This window comes from Rhinatrema bivittatum, chromosome 16, assembly GCF_901001135.1.
Source record: "Rhinatrema bivittatum chromosome 16, aRhiBiv1.1, whole genome shotgun sequence".
NCBI lineage: Eukaryota > Metazoa > Chordata > Amphibia > Gymnophiona > Rhinatrematidae > Rhinatrema > Rhinatrema bivittatum.
In genome coordinates this window covers 34,722,280-34,746,435 of record NC_042630.1, presented here as the reverse complement: position 1 = coordinate 34,746,435, position 24,156 = coordinate 34,722,280, and the positions used below count along the sequence as shown (strand labels likewise).

General features: G+C 49.2%; 1 protein-coding gene across 11 annotated transcripts in view; it reads right to left on the bottom strand.

The window, feature by feature from the left end:
- Positions 1–24,156, bottom strand: part of LRRC71 (leucine rich repeat containing 71) — an 81,353-nt gene that overhangs the window by 13,462 nt on the left and 43,735 nt on the right. For all 11 annotated transcript variants that reach the window (XM_029580836.1, XM_029580828.1, XM_029580830.1 and 8 more), the window contains 9 exons: positions 23,450–23,587; positions 22,388–22,463; positions 16,927–17,001; positions 11,356–11,424; positions 10,777–10,936; positions 3,309–3,392; positions 2,421–2,510; positions 1,665–1,799; positions 185–290 (listed from right to left, as the gene is read on the bottom strand). In XM_029580836.1, the coding sequence (XP_029436696.1) occupies positions 185–290; positions 1,665–1,799; positions 2,421–2,510; positions 3,309–3,392; positions 10,777–10,936; positions 11,356–11,424; positions 16,927–17,001; positions 22,388–22,463; positions 23,450–23,587 (933 nt within the window). The remainder of the gene's footprint in view (positions 1–184; positions 291–1,664; positions 1,800–2,420; positions 2,511–3,308; positions 3,393–10,776; positions 10,937–11,355; positions 11,425–16,926; positions 17,002–22,387; positions 22,464–23,449; positions 23,588–24,156) is intronic.

Below are 24,156 nucleotides of genomic sequence, written 5' to 3'. Positions count from 1 at the left end.
AGCACAAAGGCTTGGCCCTAATCTTGGGATCCCATTGGGTACCTGTGACTTGGTTTGGCCACTGGAGGGTCCTGTGCTCTGACCCAGTAGGGTATTTCTTCTGTTCTTATACCGTTGATTCTCTTTTTTCTAAATAAAACTGTAATACCGGGGGAGGGGAAGATGGTGGCTTTGCTCTGCTTACGTTTCTTGACCCCTTTGGGATCTTCTTTCTTGAGTGATCCGCCCGGGCCACTCGCTGCGCCTGGCTGGTTGACGGCTGCTCCCTTCTCATCTTTTTTTCCTTGCTCCTGAAATCGGGGAGGGGAAAACACATTATTTGTAGAGTGCCTCATTCGGAGCAAGCCCGATCTCTCCATGATCACCATTCATGCTGCAGAATCTAGAAATGGCTGGTGTGGCAGAGTACGAATCGGGTACAGCAGCATGCGCGGACTGCCGCTCCTCCCCTCGCTTCCAGGGGGGGGTCAGAGTCAGCCACTTCATCAAGTCAAACAACGCTACTCTTACCTCCCTCTGATCACTAAACCTCAGCTTCTAGCACAATGGTGGCGTGAGGGGGAGTGGCCGGAGAGAGCAGGATCACGGCTGGTAGGGAGTTAGAAAAGGATGAACAGCCAGCGGTGGGTGTCAATACGGAATCCAAAAAAACAAAAATAGGGCACCACACACTGTGTGAAAGATGTGCTTGAGAGAGAGGACAGAAATCCAAAAAGGACAGGGGTCTAAAATGAACAGAAAATAATCCTTGAGTGCCCTCAGCCCAATCTGTTTTGGATGGAAACTATGGTTCATGGACATGACACAGCATCGCTTACCGAGTGCTGCGGGAGAAACAATATCCCACCGCTGCTGGAAGCACTTCTGACTCCAGCCAGCTGACTCTTCTCTATATGGGATTCCCTGAGGCTCTCATTCCCTATTTTATCCTTCCCTCTTGCATTCGGCACCAGGCCCTGCTCCTCCTGTACCTCACCTAGCCCAATCAGACTCTGCCCTATCGTTGGAGGATCCTGATCAAAATCTCAGCCACCTCCCGTGTGTCCCCTTGATCTCCAGGTTAAACACATTTCCTAGACCTGATTTTTTTTTATTAGAGTTCGTACCCTGAGCTGCTTGGTCTGGGAACACCGGACCTCAGTAGAGGCTGGTATCTGGCACCCCAGGGCAAGAATGACTATTTGTCTCCACCTTATTTATTGATTTGTGTATTTAGCTCATGCCTTTTCAGTCATTGCTCAAGACGAGTTCCATTAATTGTTTTCTCTGTTCTCACAAACTAAATTTGTACTTGAGGGAATGGAGAATGGCACGACTTGTCCAAGGTCACAAGGAACGGCAGTGGTCTTTGAACCCTGGCTCGCAGCCCACTGTTCTAACCCCTAAGGCTATTCCCCCCCCCCCCCCCCACAATTTTATTGACCTGACACCAATAATCAAGGGTGCATCGACAACATTTACAAGCAGATGTCAGGTGTTGTGGTTTCTGACTGGAGAAAAGACAGGCTCTGAAACCTCAAAATAAATTTGCTGACCCCTGAAGACAAAGGTTGGAGTTGCTTTGTGTTCGCGCTGTGGCTAAGACCTAATTTCTAATGCGCCTTGCACTCCATGGACAATGCCAAGATGCTCTAACCCGCAACCATAACCCTTATGTGCTGTACCTTTTCTTTCTTTTTGGAGGCACTCTTAATGGATTTTGACCCCGGCTTCTCTGCTTTTTCTGCTTTTTCAGGTGCGATGGAGACTTGAACGGCTGGAGGATGCTCCATTTTTTCTGTATTCCGTGATGGGGGTGGCTATCAATAAAGTCAAAAGCTTAGCCTTCTATCAAAAGTTTTACCTTCTTTTTAAATTACACCTGTCTTCCATGCTTCCTGCTATTCCCTGGTACCATTCAAAAGGCATCTGGCCAGAGGGTAGCTCCTAAGTAAATGGGGACAGACTTAACAGGCTACACATGTTATACCCTAGAGGAAAGGGGAGATATGATAGAGAAATTCTAATAAAAGTTTACATGCACAGGAGCTGAGCCTCTTTCAATGGAAAGGAGGCTTTAGAACAAGGAGTCATGAGATGAGGTTGAAAGGGGGTAGACTCGGGAGTAATCTTAGGAACTATTTCTTTACAGAGAGGGTGGTGCATGCATGGAACAGCCTCCTAGTGGAGGAGACAAAACCAGTATCTGAATTCCAGAAAGCCTGGGGTAAACATGGGGGACTGGGAATTGTAAAGGTAAATTAGATGGCTGGATAGGCCATACGGTCTTTTTTCAGCTGCTATGCTTCTATGTTACACGAGCCTTATGGAGCAGAGGAGCCCGATGCTGCACTCGTGTGCTGCTGGGAGGAGGGAAAGTCCTACAGCCGAGGATGAAGGTTAGCATGGGAAAGCTCCCTCTCCCACTGAAGGAATCTCACCGATCTCTGCTGTTCCAGCGACTCTTTACTCAGTAAGAGATACCTCCTTTCCACAACCTCTTTGGTGGTTAGAGCAAACTGACCCAAGACCTGAAATAAAACATACAAACATGCTTTGCATATCAGATCCTCGGGACGTTAGGGGCCCACCTCACCTTTCCACGTGCGCAAGGCTTTTCAGTTGTGCTACAGGGAGCAAGCCGTGCCTCCCTCCCCCACCGTGAAGTTATTCCAGCCACATGAATGGTGCAAGCATCGAGAGGGCAATCCCGTCAGGCCATGTGACTGAATATCTTCCCCCCCCCCCCCCAACTCTTTCAGAATTCTCCGAAGCAAAGCAAGGCCCCCAGCTGCAATCCCTCCTCTTAACCTTGTTCGGCTTTTGCTGTGTGTAAAGAGAGCGCGTGGCGGTGTAGAGTGCTCCGTGGCGAGGCTGCCGCACCCTGCCGCTCTCGCTTCTTCATTGCATGGAGGTGCGGCTGCCTGACAGGCTGAGACAACTCTGGCTTTGCCCTCCCGTGCATCTATGGACTTGAAGTTCCAAGGACTCTAGGAGAAAAGCCTGGCCCCACAAGTCCATGGATAAACTAGGGAATCAACAACAAGGGGTGGATCAGCCTCAGCCCAGCACCTTTTTGTCTCAAGTTATAAAGGCCCTGCCTGTCGCAAGGCCCTCCACAGAAGAGGGAAGTCCGGCGGCGAGGTTCTGCCTCTGCTTCCTCTTAAAGCATCAGGAATACTCCGGCACCAGGACGCTGGACTCCAGGGACCCATATCCTACGTTCTCACTAATACACACATGAAGATCTCACAGTACAAACTTAGTTTAGACAGGAAAAGTTCAGAGGTTTGGTTTTTTTTAAGTAAGACAAAGGGCCTGGGACAGACCTCGGCAAGGTACAGTGCACCCTCGTCTCCAATCTGATTGTGCGCCAGGGAAAGGCATAGTAGGGAACGGTTCATCCGTAAGACCTGAGCTGGCACAAAAGATAACAGAGAATATGGATTGAACAAGTAGCATAATGAATGCAAGTGACAGCGTGTTATGCATGCAAGCATCTGCTATATTAACCCACAGGTAGGAAACTCCTGCACTGCCTCCACTGTATGCATGTTCATTCCCAGATATCCTGAAAACCAGGCCTGGCCGTGGCACTCCAGGACCAGAGTTTGTGCTAGTTCAGTTTAGTTTATTAGCATTTCTATACCGTCACATCGGCAAGGCCTTCACAACGGTTTACAAATTAAGACAAGCGAGAAAATACATTATTTTGTTAAAAATAGTAACAGCTAAAAACTAAATAAAAGAAGAAAAATTAAATAAATTAGCTGTTAGCGTAAAAGATGTATAATGAAATAAAAACGTAAGAGGAAAATGAGTTCTTACCTTTTAATTTTCGTTCCTGTAGTACCACGGATCAGTCCAGACCTTGGGTTGAGCCTCCTTTCCAGCAGGTGGAGACAGACTAAAACTGCAGAGGTGCCCTATATGAGGACAGAGCCCATCCTGTAACCCTTCAGTATAACGTATGTCAAAGCAGAGAACAACAAAACCAGAACAGGATCAAGCAAGTAACCATAAAGCTCAATTGAGCAACTGTAAAAAAAAACAAAACAAAACAGTAAGAAAAAAACCATGGTATGACTATCCGCTCTTGCATATACTTGGTACTGGAACAACCAAGGCTTCCGGTGTAATTGCTCAGGATTATAGTCTAGAATTAGGCAGTGAAATCTGTAAATCTGTAAAACAAGCTTCAAGAGGACAGGAAAAGAGAATGAAGACAGGGACGGGCGTCTGGACTGATCCTTGGTACTACAGGAATGAAAATTAACAGGTAAGAACTAATTTTCCTTTCCCTGTATGTACCCGGATCAGTCCAGACCTTGGGATGTACCAAAGCTTCCCTATCCCGGGTGGGACCGAGAGAGTCCCGCTCGAAGCACTTGCCGTCCAAAGGAACCAAAAACCAGCGCTTGCACATCCAGATGGTAGTGTCGAGCAAAAGTATGCAAGGATGTCCAGGTGGCGGCCCTGTAAAAAGGTTTTGAATGGAAGTATAGAGGTTTCTACCACTAGCAGAATTAAAACTATTACCAGGGAATCCTGCTTGGATGAAAACCCCTTACTTAAATCCTCCCCTTTTACCCTTCTTGCCTATAGACAAAAAGTTTGTTTAATTTCAGAGATATGTGTTCTTATCTACCACAGAACTTTATTCACCAATAATTCATGCAGCACAGCATGCATTTAAAATAAACCAGTCAGTTTGTAGTAAAAAATATTTTCTTTATTTCAGATAAAGAAAGGTATCAATAAAAATCTCTAAATGACTAAAACATTTTTATGTTCAAATCTTAACTTTACCAGAGTATATCCTACAATCAATGTGACAACCATTAATAGGGTAACTGAAAATATTAAAATCAGGTAAATATCAATCAGTCATCTTTTCAATTAATTAATCAATGCATTTCTAATACATCTACCAATCTAGAAATAACAGCAATTTAAAGGTTCTTATATACTTGAATAAATGATTATATCTTTACCAGATATCTGAAGTAGCCCGCTCTTGTCTCTCTATAGTCACGTGCAAGGAAAAATCCAAAGTCACACTCCTTTCTTTCTGTGTCTGCTTCTAGTTTTATACCATAAAAGTTCTTTGATCAAAAGTAACTGTATTATTTCTATCAATACATCTATCTTTTTTAGCCTTTGAAGAACTTCAGTTCTAAAAACCTTGAATAAGGTTCAAACAATATTATCCATATCAGAAGATGGAAAATAGGAGTTTTTCTTACCCTGTTTAAAGAAGTGCCCATTTTCGGTCTTTTATTTAATGCCAAGGTGTGCCAGGCAAAAAACAATCATTTCTATTTCTAAGAGAAGAACTTATGCACTCCCCTCCATCCCAGGATTCACACCTGAGTGACCACATGTTTAAGGATGCCCAAGGCCATAAAATGCAGACTTCTTTCTCACTAGAGATAAGCAATAAGTCGAAAACAACCTTTCTCAAGGTCTGAAAAGGGGGAGAAGAGGGGGCTAGAGTTTTTCCAGCACAGGCCTTCGACTAAAGCCATGGCTTATAGAAGAAGTAAAGGCATATGGGTATTAATGTTAACATGTCTCTTTATGGCTAATTGATTACTGACTACATTAAATATAAGTAATTATCAATAAAGCACAAAATATTAAAATATTTTCTGACAGCGCTGCAAATCTCTTGTGGAGAGACCGATTGGCTCTCCGCCCAGGAAGTAGCTTGAGAACGTAGCGAATGAGCCTTTAGGCCCTCTGGAATTGACCGACCTTGGCAGAGATAAGCCAAGGAAATGGCTTCCTTCAACCATCGTGCGATAGTGTTCTTAGAAGCCGGCTTGCCCCGATTGGGACCACTCCAGAGGACAAAAAGATGGTCCGAGACCCAAAAGTCATTGGTAACCTGAAGATACCTGAGTAGAATGCGTTTGACATCCAGTTTGCAAAGGTTGCCGCCAGCGGTACCCGCAACCTCGTCTGGGGAAAATGCAAGAAGCTCTACCGATTGGTTGACATGGAAGGCGGGCACCACTTTCGGAAGAAAGGAGGGCACCGTCTTGAGAGACACACCAGAGTCGGAGATTCGCAAAAAGGGTTCCCGACAGGACAACGCTTGAAGCTCAGAGACCCGCCAAGTGGAGGCGATTGAAACAAGGAAAATAGTCTTGAGCGTAAGGTCCTTTACAGTAGCCTGACGGAGGGGTTCAAACTGAGTAGAACAGAGGGTCCTGAGGACAAGATTGAGACTCCACGAAGGACAAGTATTGCGAGCGGGCGGACACAGGTGTTTTGACTCCCCTCAAAAACCGAACTACGTCCGGGTGAGCCGCTAAAGGGTGACCATCGACCCGTCCGAGAAGGGAGCCAAGGGCGGAAACTTGCATGCGGAGAGAACTGAAGGAGAGGCCCTTGGAGAGACCCTCCTGCAGAAAAGAAAGAACTACTGAGACTGGGGCGGAGCGAGCCGAGACACCCGATTTCTCACATACAGTCTCGAAGACCTTCCACACGCGCACGTAGGCTAGAGAAGTCGACTGCTTCCGGGCTCGAAGCAAGGTGGAGATGACCTCCTCCTTATAGCCCTTGCCTCTCAGATGCCGCCGTTCAAAAGCCAGGACACTAGACAGAAGCGATTGGCCTGGTCGAAAAATACGGGTCCCTGCTGCAGTAGACGAGAAGGTGGCCCAGCCGCAGAGGACCGTCCGTTGCCAGGGTGACAAGATCCGCAAACCATGGTCTGCGAGGCCACTCGGGTGCTACCAGAACCACTGGATCCCTGTGGAGTTCTATTTTCTTGAGAACTTTTCCCACTAGGGGCCACGGAGGGAGCACGTACAGAAGGACGTCTGCGGGCCAGGAAAGAACCAGAGCATCCACTCCCTCCGAGCCGAGGTCCCTCCAGCGGCTGAAGAACCGGTCGGCCTTTGTCGTTGTGCATGATTGCCATTAAGTCCAGATGGGGTTGACCTCACCTTCTGATGATCAGGTCCATAGCTGCTTCCGAGAGTTCCCACTCTCCCGGATCGAGCGATTGGCGACTGAGAAAATCCGCTTGAACATTTTCCTTGCCCGCAATGTGAGAGGCCACCAGGCATTCCAGGTGTCGTTCCGCCCAGGCAGAGAGACGGCTGGCTCCCAGGCGACTGCGGGTGCCCCCCTGACGATTGATGTATGACACGGTGGTGGAGTTGTCGGACAACACTCTTACCGCTTTTCCACGTATGAGGGGCAAGAACTCCTGCAGGGCCAAACGCACCGCCCTGGCCTCCAGGGCCAGGGCGGTGCACTGTCTCGCTGGCACTGATGTGCCAGCGAGACGGAATGGGAGACCATATCCCCTGAATGGACCGAGACAGGCAGACCGCACCCCAGCCCGAGAGACTGGCGTTCGTGGTCACTATCGTCCACTGTGGAGACTGGAGGGGCATTCCCTGGAGAAGATGGGGAAGCAAGAGCCAACACTGCAAGTCGGCGATGGTAGAGGCCGAAAGAGGGAGGACCATGTGATACTGTTCAGACACCGGCTGCCAGCGAGATAGCAAAGCTTTCTGTAATGGTTGCATATGAGCAAAAGCCCAGGGAACTAGATCGATGGTGGAAGCCATGGACCCTAGAACCTGCAAGTAGTCTCAGGCCGTCGGAAGAGGTAGCGAGATCAAGTCCCGGATCTGGTCTATCAACTTGAGGGCCCGCGCACGAGGCAAGAAGACGTTCCCGAGTCAGGTGTCGAAGCGGGCTCCCAGGAACTCCAAGTCCTGGGAGGGCTGGAGGTTGCTTTTGGAATAATTCACTATCCACCCGAGAGACGCAAGGAGGGCCAACACCCGATCTACCGCCTGTTTGCAGAGGACCTCCGACTTGGCCCGCACAAGCCATTCGTCCAGATAGGGATGAACCAGAACGCCTTTCCGCTGAAGGGCTGCCGCCACCACCACCATGATCTTTGTGAAGGTGCGAGGCGTGGTCGCAAGGCCAAATGGCAGGGCCCAAAACTGGAAGTCCCGATTGAGAATATGAAAGTACGCCTCCATCAGATCGAGTGAAGCGAGGAACTCTCTGGGGTGAACCGCCGCGATGACTGTTCGCATAGTTTCCATGCGAAAACGCGGGATCTTGAGGGCTTTGTTGATCCGTTTGAGGTTCAGGATCGGCTGAAAGGCCCCATCCTTCTTGGGAACGACAAAGTAAATGGAATACTAGCCTACGCCAAGCTCCCTTTCCGGGACCGGGACAACTGCGCCCAGACTCAGGAGTCTGGCGAGGGTTTGCTCCACCACTTCCCGTTTGGAGCGCCTGCAAGGGGAGAATAGGAAGAGATCCGGAGGGTCGTGGACAAGTTCGAAGACGTACCCATCTCGTACAATGTCGAGGACCCACTGGTCTGAAGTGATCTTGACCCATTCCTCAAAAAAAAGGGAGAGGCAACCGCCCAGAAACGGGATCGAGGAATGGGCCGGCTGACCTTCATTGCGCAGCAGGCTTAGGGGTGGAGCGTGCGGACTGGCCCTCACGAAAGGGCCAACGTCCATGAAATGGCTGCGACCAAGACTGAGACCAGGAAGAAAAACCCCTCGTGGCACCACCCCGTCCACAAGGGGTATACCGTCTCTGTCCCCAAAAACGGGAACGGTAGGGTGCGAAGGAGCGTGCTGGTCTCGGCCAATCCTCCGGTAGCTTATGGACCTTATTGTCCCCCAAGGAATCCATAAGCTTTTCCAGGTCCTCGCCAAACAGCAACTTACCTTTGAAGGGCAGCGAGCCCAACCGCGCCTTGAAGGACGGGTCAGCCGACCAATTACGCAGCCAGAGGAGCCACCTAGCTGACACCACAGAGGCCATCGCCTTAGCCTGGACGCGGAGGAGGTCGTAGAGCTCATCGGCCCCATAGGCGATAACGGCTTCTAAACAATCGGCTTGCTCCGCTTCGGCCGGGGGAAGATCCTGGGCCCCAAGTAGCTGTTGGGTCCATCTAAGGCCTGCCCGTATCATGAGACTGCTGCAGGCTGTCGCCCAGGGCCAGGATCTCGAAAATGCATTTCATGTGCGCTTCAAGTTTGCGGTCCTGCCCATCCTTCAGGACTGTAGATCCCTCCACCAAGATGGTAGTGTGTTTGGTGACCGCCGAGACATAAGAATCCACAGAGGGATTTCTCAAGATTTCCAAACCGTCCTCCGGGAGGGGGTATAGCTTATCCATAGCACATCCCACCTGGCAACCTGCTTCAGCAGCCTCCCATTCACGCAGGAGCAATAGCTTGTGCATGGGATGAAAAAGGAAAGCGCTTGCTGGAGCCCTGAGTCCCGCCAGGACCGGGTCCATATTTTTAGGCAAGGATTCCGTGAGGGTATCCACTGAGGGCCCCTCCAACCCCAATTCCTGGAGGACAAAAGGAATGAGGGGCTCCAACTCCTCCCTTTGGAACATATGTAGAGCCCTGGGGTCATCTCTTCCAGGGGCGGGAGGATAGCCACGGAATCAGAGAGTGAGTCGGGGTCCGGGAGGACCGTGGCCACTGGGGGATCAAGGGAGGTGGGCACACCCAGGACCACCCCCACCCGAAGGGACCCCTGGGGATCCGCAGCCGGGCCACAAGTCAACGGCGCGGAGCGAGGAATTTTTGCCGGGGAGGGGCTTCTCCCTCCTCCTGCAGGCTAGCTAAGTAAGATTTGTGCATAATCAGCACAAATTCCGGAGAAAAACGGGTCCTAAACTCCCAGGGGGGGAGGGGCGAGAGGGGGGTAGCTCCAAAAAATTCAGCTCCCCAGCCCCAGGCAGCTCCGAAATGGGAGCTGCTGAAAAATCCAAGATGGTCACCGTTCCCGGGCTTTGCCGACCCGGGAACGGCCTGGCCATGCGTTGGGGATTGCATCCCTGGGCTAAATTTACCTGCCCTGCCGAGGAGGGGCCTTCCCCACCCGGCAGGCAGGCAGAGCAAAGTCCCTCCCACGAAAATCGCGAGGAGGGCAGCCCACAAGAAAGGCAGGCTGCCGGCCGCTGCATTGCTGAAGCCGCTCTGAGAAGAAAAAAAAGACTAAAAATAAAAATGATTGGCAGCCCGCCGGCAGGAGTGAAGCAGGGGAGGAACCTGCTGACTCCTGCCTGTCTGGCTGCTGGTTCAAGCCCCCTAAACAGCCAAAAAATAAAATTACAAAAAAAATTAATTTACAAGTGCTGTAATTAAAGTTAAAGACTTTTACACTTTTAACTTTTTTTTTTTTCTTCCTTTAACACTGAGCACAGCACTGGGCTCTAAGCCCCCTCGGCAGCCAGAAGAGGGGGAGACGAGAACTGGATCACCAGCCTCTGTCCCCACACCGGGAAGCGCAGACGGACTCAGGCTATGCAGTGCACAAGGGGCAAAGCCCCCCTGAGTCCGGCAAGAGCTGGGAGACGGTACCGTCTCCTGTATAAGAAAAGGATCCTAACAGAACAAAATTATTATTTCCAAGAAAAGGAAAAAAAAAATAGCTAGGAATTAAGTACTTGCTTGATCCAAAGAAATAAGAATAACCGGCTGAGAAGCCGAATCAGGAGACCGAAGGGTGAGTTGATCCACCTGCTGAGAGACAGACAAATACTGAAGGGTTACAGGATGGGCTCTGTCCTCATATAGGGCAATTGTCTCTGCAGTTTTCGTCTGTCTCCACCTGCTGGAAAGGAGACTCAACCCAAGGTCTGGACTGATACATACAAGGAACTAGTGCTTACAGATGGTAGCTGCATCTCCCCTGCCCCTCTAATATAAGGAATACCAAAGCACTAGCTCCTCCCAGTCTTCTGGCCTATGATCGATCTACCTCCCTTCTCACCTCTGCAAAGTAGCTCGCGCCCAGGTCGGAGATGTGATTGTAGCTGAGGTTGAGGGACACCAAGTGCTTGTTTGGCAGATGCAAGTCATGCAGAGCCTGCGTGATGAACCAGGCACCTTCATCATTGATTTTATTATTTCGGAGAATTACGTGAGCCAACCTGTAGTGAAGAAAAGGTTCGTTTCTTTTTTTTTTTTAGTAACTTTTACAGTTCACTTGGTTTAGGCTTTGGTCCATTTGCACAGGGCACAAATGACAAGCGAAGTAAACCGGTAAAGATCAATCAATTGCCAACAGTGAACACCCAAAGTAGGCAGCATGCATTTGCCAAAAGGTGCTAAGACTGGGATGTGATAAAGCCAGAGATTTGGCACCTATGAAATTGAAATCCCCTTTCAGCTAAGCTGCAATAAAAGCACAGAGTGAAGCAGAAGAAAATTGACCCATTTTGGTAGCCTGAAAGACGGGTATGTGAGCCAGGAGTGGGTTCATCACAGACTGACAAGACACAGTGACTGAGTGTTCCTGTGCTACGAATGGGAAAAGCCTCTGTGGGCTGACAAAAGTGCGGACTCTTACGTGCTCTCCTCGCTGAAAAGTCTGCAGTAAGACTGCTGGGACAGTGGATTTCCATCCAGCACTAGGTGCCTAGAGGAGAGAGCAGAAACACATCAGATCATGGACAAGGGCATCTCATTCTCACAGGCAAATTCCTTTATCAGTCACACTTAAAAACAAAACATGCCAACAACTAACCTTTTTTTTTTTTTCCCATCAAAACGATTTGTGCTTGTAAAATCTGACAGGATGTAAATGATACCTTGCAGAAATTATGTTGGAGCCAAAGCCATGAGTTGGCAATACACAGGGTGCTTGAAAAAGAAAGAGCCGAATGGATCTGCTCTGCTCCTGTGCGGCTGCCCATGGACAATTTCAGAGAAAAATCTGAAGTGAGTTGGTCGAGGGGACTGTCCTCTTACAGTTCCCTGCCACTATCTCGGGGAATGGCATCCAACCTAAAGATGCTGTCGGGAGTCAAAACGTTGAACACACTTGGAGTTTGTACCACTTTCTACTCCCTCTGACTGGTGCCTCACTTGCATTCTAATTTAGACAGGAAAGATCTTGAAATAGTCACTTACCAATTGACTAGACCACTGTGGAGTGCGTACCATGGCACCACAGTGGTTTCCTGAACGTGAATTTGACTCCTGCAAATTATGGCGACCAACATCCTCCTGGCTGCCAAGAAATTTGATCATGCGACTTTCATTGGCTTCCTGTCTCTTGTAGAGTTAAGCTTAAGATACTTAACTCTCGTGCTTAAATGTTTTTCTGAGGACAAGCAGGATGGCAGTCCTCATGTGGGATGAAATCATCTCATGGAGCCTGGCGCAGAAAACCTATGTCAAAGTTTTAAGAACTTTGACTGTGCCTCACTGGGCATGCCCATGCATGCCATTATACCATGCGTCCACATGGGGTCCCTTCAGTCTTTCTTAATCCACGAAGCCCTTCGATCACAATGTGGCGCCTCAGTCTCCTGTTTCTGGGCCTTTACGCAATTTTTTTCCAGATGACAGGATCATTCATTGTGGAGTCCTGTGGGTTTCTTCCTCGTAGTTTCACTAAGTAAGGTTTTTTGGTCATTTTCTAAAGTTTTCTTTCACTTCCGTGGTGGTGTGCCATCGGTACCTGCCACCACCATAGAGTTTGATTTTGTGTCCCTTCCTTTTCAGCCAGGCATTTCATGGGTTCCAATAATGCTTCCGGGGCAAAAAAAAAAACCAAAAAACATCTATCACAGACCCCCATGATAGGTGTGTCCTTTGTCTGGGGACATTGTATGATCTCCAGAGGTGTTGCAAATCTACAGTCATAACCCTGAAAGAAAGCCGGTCCCAACTAGAACTGATGGAGAGAGCCTTCAGGCACCAAAAGACTGATCCATCGATATCAGCATTGGAGGCATTGACAATGAACAACTTCTGAACTGCATTGGGAGAAGGAGCGTTATCGGAGAGATTGTCCACTTCATTGATGCCACTGGCCGATAGGCTCCCCGGAGATAAGCTACAGTCTTGACTCTTCCTGGTCGAAGAAGGTGTTGGGTTCCCCCACTTTGACCAGCACTGATGAGATCCAATGTCGAGCATAAGGGAAGTCAAAAAAGCCTCTAAAGGAAAAGTTTCTGGTATCTCCCTGTACAAGCAAAAGCGAAGTGCTGTGCGGGACTTTGTCGTCTCAGCGACCTAGGTGTGGAGGTTTGGTACCCTGGGAGGAGCAAAGAACAGGCCGTTACTCCATTTACTTCATAGTGCCAAAGAAGGAGGGCACTTTCTGGCCAATATTAGACTTGTTGGAGTGGATCGTCGATCAGGCCAAGAGCCACCTGAACCCTTCCCAGACGCTGGAGTTTCTGGGAGCACAATTCGACACCAAGTGTGGGAAAGTTTTCCTCACTGAGGAGCGGATCTCCAAGTCGCAAGCTCAGGGCCGCAGCTTGTTAACCAACCGCTTACCTGAGTTTGGGATTACTTGCAGGCCCTCGGATCCATGGCATCCTTCTTGGATTTGGTTCCATGGGTGTTCTTTCATATGATACATCTTCAATCTGCCTTACTTTTCCGCTGGGATCCCCCCCCATGTCCGAACAGTTCCAGCTGCCTCTTCCCCTTCCGGAGACTACTCTGTCCAGTCTAGCCTGGTGGCTCCTCCCGGAATCCCTGCGACAGGGGATAGACTTGGATATTTTTTCTTGGACAGTAGTTACTACAGATGCCAGCCTCTCTGGTTGGGAGGCGGTCTGTCAGGGGAAGTCCATCCAAGGCCGTTGGTCAAGGAAGGAGGCTGCTTGATCTATGAACTGTCTGGAGACCAGGGCTGTTCACCTGGCTTTACAAGCTCTGCTTCCTCTTCTCTGGGGGCAGCCGGTGAGAGTGCTGTCAGACAGTGCGATGGCAATGGCCTATATAAATCGTCAGGGAAGTACCAAGAGCCGGGCGGTGGCTCAGGAGACCTGGAAGTTAATCGCCTGGGTGGAACTACATCTGGACAGATTGGCAGCATCTTATATTGCGGGGTTGGGCAATGTTCAAGCGGATTTCTTGAGTCGGCATCATCTGGATCCCGAAGAGTGGGAACTCTCAGACGACACGTTTCATCTCATTTGTCAACTGTGGGGAACCCCTTGTATGGATCTGATGGCGACATTTCGCAATGCCAAAGCTCTGTGGGTTTTCAGCGGGTGCAGGGACACAGAAGTGGAAGGGGTGGATGCCTTGGTTCTCTCTTGGCCATTGGATGTCCTCCTCTACGTCTTTCCTCCATGGCCGTTACTCAGCAAGGTTTTGCATCGAAAGAAATCCATCCAGGCAATGTAGTTCTCGTGGCCCTGGAGTGGCCAAGGCGTCCCTGTTTTGCGGACCTGATTACTCTAGCGATAGATGGCCCCTACCTCTTGCATCAAGGGCCCATTTGGATCAGGCAGATCGCTTTTGTCTAGCGGCATGGCTTTTGAGAGGAGCGTTTGAAGAACAAGGGTTATTCAGATGGTGTGGTCGCTACCCTCCTACAGTCCAGGAAGACTTCCACTTCCCTGGCATATGTCCAAGCGTGGAAGGTCTTTGAGTCCTGATATGTGCAACGCGAGGTGGATCCCTCAGTAGGGGATGTGTTGAACTTTTTACTGGAGGGTTTGGTGAAAAGCTTGTCTTAATTCCCTGAGAGTGCAGGTTGCAGCCTTAGGTTCTCTTTGTGATAAGGTAGGCGGGGGCACCTTGGCATCACATCTGGACATATCCCATTTCCTCAGGGGAGGGCAAAGCATTTGCGTCCTCCGCTTCAGAATCCTTGTCCCTCTTGGAGCCTTAACTTGTTTCTACGAGCCATGTGTGCTACTCCGTTTGAACCTTTGAAGCGGTCAACGTTAAAAGATCTTACTTTGAAAGTGGTTTTCCTGGTGGACACAGCTTCTGCCCAAAGAGTGTCTGAGCTCCAGGCGTTATCGTGTAGGGAGCCTTTTCTGCGGATTTCAGATACAGGAGTGTCTTTGTGTACGGTTCCCTTCTTCTTGCCTAAGGTGGTCAGATTTCCATTTGAACCAGTCTGTGGAGCTCCCTTCGTTTCCGCCTCCAGATCTGGCTTCTCCTCAGTCTAGAGACTTCCCGCCGGCAGCACGAACACAGAGGGCCTATACCTCCAAAAATCTTCTTGAGGTGTGCTTCCAGTTTCCTATCCTGAAGGTCCTTTAGGGCAGTAGCCCCAGTGACTGGAAAGGTAGTCTTCCTTGTAACAGCTGAGCCTGAAGCATCCACCTTCAGGACTCTGAGCAAATCCAGGGCGTCCTCAGGCAGCGGGTATAACCTATACATAGCTTGGCTGACCAACCCCATGTCTGGAGTGTCCCACTCCTGGAAAAACAAGTCAGTGATGGTCACATGGAAGGGAAGGGACCTAGTCGACCTCTCAGGCACACCATGACAGGATCCACGGAACGCAGCTTGTTGACCTTCTGAGGGCACTCAATACCCAGTTCCTCCAGAACCGTGGGTATCAGGGGGACGAGCTCTTCTCTGCAAAGCAACCGCACAATCTAGGATCGTCCCCCTTCACCAGAGATGGATTGTCCAACACCTGGTCACCCAAGGCCAGATCCACTCCTGGAGGGTCCCGCCCTGGCGAGTCCTCCGGAGCCGAAACGTCAGCAGAATGCCCCAACATGGGTCATACTGCTGAAGCCCCTCTGAGCCATCCTTATTTTGAGGCCTCCGACCTCTCTGGAATTCTGGGCTTTCTTGTAGGGCAGAAGGAGGATTCATTTCCCCCGAGGCGATTCGCGGACCTCCTGCCCTTGAAGGCCTTATGTAGCAGCAAGACGAAGTCAGAATTAAAACTGGAAGAAGAATCTGACTCCTCTCCAGTGTCGTCCTAGTCTTCTGCAGCAGATATATCAGGCCCTGGCCCCCCACCCCCCCCCCACCCCCCGGAGGCCCCCGTCTGAGGAGACGCCGGCAGGAATTCCCCCTCCATGGTTCGCGCGGGAGATCGGAAGGCTGACAAAATGGCCTCCATTCCCGTGCTGAGGGGGAAGGGATCCCGCGAGGACCTAGAGGTCTGCCGCACCAGAGAGCCGCCCTAGCTCCCGGCGCTTACAAGATTTATCCCCTGACGCGTTCCCTGATGTCCCCTCCCCCCCGGCGAGGCATCCCCACAAGCCGAGCATGTCGAGCCCCGCAGCAGAGGGTAAGACCGGCAAGCAACTGAGCCTAAACGCCCGCACTGCCTTAACCTAGTGCATTGTGAGAGGGAAGATAGAGAACCGCTTTACAGTCCTTTTTTCCTTTTTTTTTTTTTTAAACAAAACTTTAAAACGTCCCTGAAAGCAACAGGCTCTGTTGGGGTCCCATGAGGTGAGTGAGCTGGGCTCCCCAGTTTCACCCCAACCCGGCTGCTGGATGAAGAGCTCACGAGGTCCCCAACCTTCCACACTGAAGCCTCAGATACCAGGGGAGATGGTCCCACCAGGACCTAACAATCCCTTGGGAGGCAGTAGAAAACTCACTGCAACTTAAAACTGTCTTTTCTTCCCCTTTTTTTTTCCCTTATCCCTCTGGACTGCAGGATTTTGCACCTCCACCAGTGGCACCTCAGGGTATAGGGTACAGTCAGTCAAAACTTCAGTCTCCATCTGCTGCAGCTGCCTGGACTGATCCGGGTACGTACAGGGAACCTGTTGCTACGTCTTCAATCTCCTGGTAGGGGAGCCCGACAGATTCGCGTGGGAATGTCTGGACGGCTGCCTAAAAGGTCCAACCCTGCCCATGAGCAAGGTTCAGTTCATGCTTCCATTTGGCGTGCCGGTGTGGTGGCAGCCTGACCGCTTGAAGGGAGGGTTAAGCCAAGTACCGATTGGACAGTGACACCTACTAGTTAGCCAAGGAGCAGTGCTTGGCGTGCCACCACGGCCTGCAGCACCCTGGGCTCTCAGCCATGGATCTCTGCAGTGCTTGTCCTGTACATGGGAAGAGGGGTAACAGGAAAACAGGAGGCAGGTACAGATAAGGAGGGCCATGGGGGAAGCAGATAAACAGAAACAAAAATCCTGTATAGTTTGCCCGGGAGCAGCAATGGGTGTCTGGCACTTCTTACTTGATGTTCTGGCAGCGTGGCAGGATGGTTGCTAACATGGTGAGCGTTTCATCTGTCAGACCAACGTTCCAAAGGCTGAAAAAGGAAGCACAATTTTTATTTTTTTTTTTAAACATGAGGGCAGCAGCTGGGAAAAATCCTACCTTCTGATTGGCTAAGGCCCAGTAATGCTATAATGAGCTCCTGGCCAATGACAATGCAGCTGTAAGCGTGTGCAAATTCACAATAGTGTGGAACTGCATTCAAACTTGTAGTATGTATATATTGTAAATCCAATTGGGGGGGGGGGGGGAGAGAGAGAGAGAGAGAGAAATCTATCTATATATACGAAGAAAGAAAGAGAAACTTCTGAAATCCTTCTCAGATTTATGTCCAAACACAGTTTAATTGTATTTTTTGGTTTCTATCAGTTGTTTTCCAAGGATGTGGGCAGGAAAGGCTGTAATTCCCACTGAAGGCTGGAGGGAAAGGAATAGGCAGATTAAAAAAGCAGACCCCCATGGAAAAAAAAAAATAGGAAAATTAGTTCTTACCTCCTAATTTTCTTTACGGTAGATCAGTCCAGTCTTCTGGGTTTTGCCTCCCTTCCAGAGAATGTTTCACAGACACCGCCTCTTAACCCGGCATGCCACCTCAGCTCCTCAGTATTACTCAGTCCACAAGCATAAAATATTTAAGAAAACTTCTAATAAATCGACTCTACAATATTCCCTGGAACGAGCAGAGGAAAATTCCTAACTGAGAATTATAACCAAAGTTGTAACCTTTCTTGAAAAACATCAATGAGAAACCTATGCCATTCTTCAGAAATCTTCAGAAGCATTATAATAAACAGATTGAGTGGACTCTCCAAAAACTCCTCTCCATCACCGGGCGGGACTCTGGACTGATCTGTGGTACTACAGGAACGAAAATTAGCAGGTAAGAACCAAATTTTCCCTAACTGGTGTGGGACTGCGAGAGTCCCACTCAAAGAACACGTCACCGAAACTGTTGATGTCTGAGGCATGGACATCCAATCGGTAGTGCCTGGCAAAGGTATGTAAAGACTTCCAAGTAGCCACCCTGCAAATCTCTTGCAGCAACACTAATTGGCATTCTGCCAGGAGGCCACCTGGGAACAGGTATAATGAGCCCTCAACCCCTCTGGGACAGGACAACCGCAACAGATATATGCGGAACTAATGGCCTCCAACCAACTCGCAATCGTGGCCTTTGATGCTTTCTGACCCTTTTTTGCATCACTCCACAGCACAAAAAGGTGATCCAACAATCTGAATCTGTTAGTGACCTCTAGATACTACAACACAGCCCTTCTGACGTCCAGGTGCTTTAATTTCTTTGCATGAAGTGCACCTACATCCGGATTTGTAAAAGCTGGAAGTTCCACCAACTGACTTAAGTGGAATGTTGAAACTACCTTTGGCAGAAACGACAGAACTGTCCTCAGAGAGACCCCGGATTCCGAAATCTGCAATCCACAAAATGGGCTCCCTACATGACAGGGCTTGAGGTTCCGACACCCTTCTGGCTGAACAAATTGCCACCACAAAAACCATCTTCAAAGTCAGATCTTTTATGGTGGCCCTCTTAAATGGAGCATTACACAACATCTTGAGGACCATGACAGGGATCCAAGAAGGACATACCTTACAAACCGGGGTGGGGGTCAAATGCTTTGCCCCTCAGAAGAAACGCACCACATCCGGATGTACAGCCACAGTGAATCCATGAACCTTGCCCCGCAAGCAGGCCAAGGCCAACATCTGTACTCTCAGGGATCTAAAAGACAAACCCTTCGTAAGGCCTCTCTGCAAAAAGGCCAGAATCTGCGCCACTGATGCTCGTCAAGGAACAACCCCCTAGCTCCGTATACCAAGACTTGAAGACTCTCCAAACTTGGACAAACGCCAAGGAAGTAGAGGTCTTGCAAGCTCGCAAGAGAGTAGAAATATCCTCCAGATATCTTCCTTAATAGCCTCCTTTCAAAAGCCAAGCCACTAAACAAAAGCGATCCGCTTGATCTGAAAACAGAGGCCCCTGTCGTAGAAAATTTGGTAGACTGCTCAATCTCAAGGGACCATTCACTGCTAGATTGACCAGATCCGCAAACCAAGGCCTTCGTGGCCACTCTGGAGCCGCAAGAATTACCCTTCCTGGATGGACCTCTATTCTCCTTACAACCTTGCCCACCAGAGGCCATGGAGGACATACATAGATAAGAACATCGTGTGGCCAAGCACGAGAGCATTGACCCCTTCCGCTCCATGCTCTCTTCCGAGACTGAAGAAACGCAATGCCTTGGCATTTTTCTGGGTTGCCATCAGATCCATATGAGGAATGCCCCACCTGCGAGAAACAAGAGTCATTGCTTCCTCCGATAGCTCCCATTCTCCGGATTCCAATTGCTGCCGGCTGAGAAAATCCGCTTGCATATTGTCAGATCCTGCTATGTGCAATGCCGCTATAATGGCCAGATACTGCTCCACCCAGGACATCAGTATTTCTGCTTCCAGAGCAACCGCTCAACTCTTAGTACCTCTCTGGCGGCTGATGTAGGCCACCGTTGTCGCATTGCCTGACAGGACCCTGACTGCACAGTTGTGTAGAAGGGGAAGAAACCCCTCCAGAGCCAACCATACCACTCTCATCTCTAGGCCTCCAGACTCCTGGGTTTTGCCTCCCCACCAGCAGATGGAGACAGAGCAAGTCAGTAGTCACCACCGCCCACTGAAGCACCTAGAGATCCACCCCGCGGCACAAATGGTCCTGACCAAGCCACCATGAAAGGCTGGACCTGGCAGACCCTGTAAGTGGTAGCGGAAGATGGAATTGCTCTGACATCGGATCCCACCGGGATAGCAAAGCTTTTTGTAGAGGTCTCATATGAGCAAACGCCCACGAGACCAGCTCCAAGGTCGAGGCCATGGAACAGAGGACCTGCAAGTAATCCCAGATCCTGGGCACTCGGGCCTCCAATAGGTTACAAACCTGAGCCTGCAACTTGACAATCCACTCCTCCATGAGAAAGACCATCCCCATGTGCCCAAGAACTCCAGAACCTGTGAAGAAGAAAGTGGACTCTTGGACAAATTCATTATCCAGCACAACGATCTCAGGCGATGCATCACCACTTTCACTGCCTGCCTGCAAAGGTCTTCAAACTTCATCCAGATGAGCCAATTGTCCAGATACAGGTGCACCAGCATGCCCTCCCTTCTGAGGGCTGCTGCCACTACCACCATCACCTTGGTGAAGGTCCTTGGGGTTGTTGCTAGACCGAACGGGAGGACGCATAAAGAAAATTGGTTCTTACCTGATAATTTTCGTTCCTGAGGTACCACAGATAAGTCCAGACTCCTGGGTTTTGCCTCCCCACCAGCAGATGGAGACAGAGCAAGTTTCAACAGACTCTTCTTTATATACTCAGGTGCCGCCCTCAGTCTGCCAGTATTACGTATTGTCAAAGCAGAATGGTACCAAATCAAACTAACTATATACAGGAACCATAAACCAAAACGGATCACTAACCCCAACTGCGAACTATGTTCATAAACCAGGATAAGAAAAATGATCTGCAGACCCGAAGAATCAACAATTACAGAAAAAGCGGACTCTCCTTTACTTCTCTACCGAAAAATGGGCGGGATTCTGGACTGATCCGTGGTACTACAGGAACGAAAATTATCAGGTAAGAACCAATTTTCTTTTCCCTGTACGTACCCGGATCAGTCCAGACTCCTGGGATTTCCCAGAGCTTTACTTACCTGGGATGGGAACCGGAGAGGCCCGCTCTGAGCACTCCTTCCCCAAAATTCCCCGTACCTGAAGCCTGAACATCCAGTTGATAATGCCTTGAAAAAGTATGCAAGGACTTCCATGTAGCCGCTCTACAAATCTCCTGCGGCGAAATGTGATAGCATTCAGCCCAGGAAGCCGCTTGAGAACGCATAGAATGCACTTGTAGGCCTATGGGTAAGGGCCTGCCTTGCAGCAAATACGCCAAATTTATTGCCTCCTTGAGCCACCGAGCTATCGGAGCCTTCGATGCCATATTCCCTCTTTTCAGACCACTCCAGAGCACAAACAGATGATCGGAAACTCATTAGTGACCTTGAGATAACGCAGCAATGTCCTACACACATCCAACTTATTTAAATCCCGAGACAATGGATCTGAACTATCCAGATCTGAAAAGGACGGAAGCTCCACCGATTGGTTCAAATGAAAAGCGGAAACAACTTTTGGGAGAAAGGAAGGAACCGTGCATAAGGTAACACCCGAATCCAAAATCCGCAAGAAAGGCTCACGACAGGACAGGGCCTGGATCTCAGATACTCTACGAGCCGAAGCAATCACACCAGGAACACCACTTTTAATGTGAGATACTTTAGGGTTGACCGATTTAATGGTTCAAATGGTGCCTTACACAAAGCAGACAGAACCAAATTCAAATTCCAGGATGGACAGGACAGATGTATTGGAGGACATAAATGTTTCACCCCCCCCTTAAGAAAATGAGAGACATCCGGATGCGTAGCCAAAGGGAACCCCTGAATGGAACCGCGCAAACAACCCAGAACTGCTACCTGCACCTTCAAGGAACTGCATGATAAACCTTTAGCTAGTCCTGCCTGAAGGAAACATAAAACAACTGACTTATATGCTTACACCCTCCGAAGTCTGTTCTGACTCCATCTGCTGGACGGGGGACATAACCCACCGTCTGGACTGATCCTGGTACGTACAGGGAATTGGAGATCGCTATCCTTCTGCCATCATCGGGGAACAGCCACAACAACTTCACAAAAAGATAAGACAGACCGCTTCAGCTGACCAAAAAGGCTTTTCTTTTTCTTTTTAAACAACTTTACAAACCAGATGATAAGCAAGGTTATCTGAAAGGCTTATCTGAAGGGTGGCCGAGGCTTCTCTCCAGACTCCTGAGGGTGAGGGAACTGGACTATCAACTGTCACCCCCGGTGTGGATCAGTGAGCACGCAAGGGTCCCCAACCCCTGCTCGTCCTCCTCCAAAACCAGGAGGGATGGTCCCCACCAGGACCTGCCAACCGTCTGGAAGGGAATTCCTCCAAAACTATCCTGAAGACTTTTCTTTTTTTCTTTCTTTATTTTTTTTTGCTAGCTACAGAACTACAGGCTTTTCACCTCCTCCATCTGCTGGAGACAGAGGAATACTGAGGAGCTGAAGGTAGCACACCGGGTTAAGAGGTAGTGCCTACGAAACCTTCTCTGTCTCCATCTGCTGGAAGGGAGGCAAAACGCAGGAGTCTGGACTGATCTGTGTACATATAGGGAAGGGAGTTTTGTGGTCTGCACTGAGGAGGGACCCATCCCTTACCTGACAAATGAATGACTAGTTTTGCTTGTTCATGGGATTTGGGCAAGGAGCCAGAAAGGGAGGAGGAACTGGGAGACAGCCCTTTGGTACAGAAGACTTACTGGAGGGCATTGAGTGTCACCGAAGCTGGCAGCAGCTTGCTAAACACATCCAGCATTTTGGTATCTATTTTCCAGCCTGTCATGTCACATGGGGAAAGAAAAGGAATTTCAGTTACACAGAGACCTGTTGTATTTTCCATAGACTAATTCCAGCCAGGGGGACTCTGGTCCCCCGATGCTGAAAATCTAATGTAGAAACTTACTGGCTTGCCTTGATCACAAAGGACCAAGGGGCCCTTCAGTCATGAAGACTGTGCAGTGGGTTAGAGAGACGTCACCTCTTATTCTGTGCATACAGGGAGACGAACACCAGGATGTTCCACTAAGTGAAGCAGTGCTTCTTTTATAAAACCAAAGGTCTGGAACACAGTTCCACCCACTTTTCAGACCCGAGAAGCCCAGCAGCAGGGGTGTTCTGTTCCAGCCCATCCCCTCCAAGTAGCCTGCAGGGAGCACTGGTGGGGGCTGGTTTTTTTTTTTTTATTTAACATAATTGCTATGCTACCAATCCATACTACTTTGTGGCTCACAATTAAACATACATAATTATCAAGGAACTAAAAAAAATAACATATGTAAACACACTCAAGTGGATCATTGGGATAAGGAGGAAAGAGTGTGTTCCTGTATGTGTCTGAAAGCGAGAGCGTGTGTGTGTGTTCCTGTATGTGTCTGAGAGCAAGAGCGTGTGTGTTCCTGTATGTGTGTGTGTTTGGGGGGGGGGGGGGGGGAGAGAGAGAGAGTTCACACCTGACCCTGATCCTTTCCCCCCATTCCTCACCCTACTCCACAGCCCTGAAAACAAGATTATAGCCTGTCCAGCGACATGAATAATTGGCTTGATGATCCAGGCTGCCAGCAATGCCTCTTATGGTATAAGAGATGCTAACCTCCTCTGATTGCAGCAGCCAGACCAGCTCAGATTTGTTATGTAGCCTATCGTGCACAGCATGCTAATGCAGGAAACTGTATTTTGTGGCACAAGGGGGCAGTGCTCACAGTATCTAGGAAGCCAGAATAAAAAGCTATGTATGGGAAGGTCTCGGCCATCTAATTTCTTACCTTGAATGAAGATTTCACGTACAGCTTTTGGGTCTTCATTTTCCAGATCTACCTGAATACGTGGTTTGAAGTACGAGAACTTTTCATGTATTTGGTTAAGGTTTGCCCGAGTATCCTCAGATAATCCCTCCGTTTCTTCTGCAAAACATCAGAGGGAAAACCAAGGATGTTACAAGGGGTCTGATTTCAGGAGATCAGAAAGGTACACAAAGGGTTTGCCTCTGCCTTGGACTCAATCTGAGTTTAGAAGCTCTTGGTGAAGAATCACCCAGGAATTGCAGGCTCTGCCGATAAAGAAAGTTCAGATTCTAATAGCGCAGCTTTCCTTGTGTCCCACTACCTGGGCAGATGGGGATATACTCACAGCCAAATATGGAATCTTCCAACAGCAAAGAGATCACAAAAATCTACTAAATTGATCTTTATACAAAGGCCACATTTTCCCTATGCCTGACCAAATAGGAAAGTCCCTCTGTTTTGTAACAATACAACCTATATATATCTCCTTCCTCCCCTCCAAGCCCACCACCACAGAACAGGTACAGCACAATCGCCAAACTTGCTTACCAACATCTGCCTTCTGCCTTCCACTTCACTACCCTGCAATCTGGGATTATTCCTGGTATTTCTATGTACTGTTTACATGGGGCCAAGCAGTTAATAATATGGATCGTAACCCCTGCTCTGAAACATAGAAATGAGAGCAG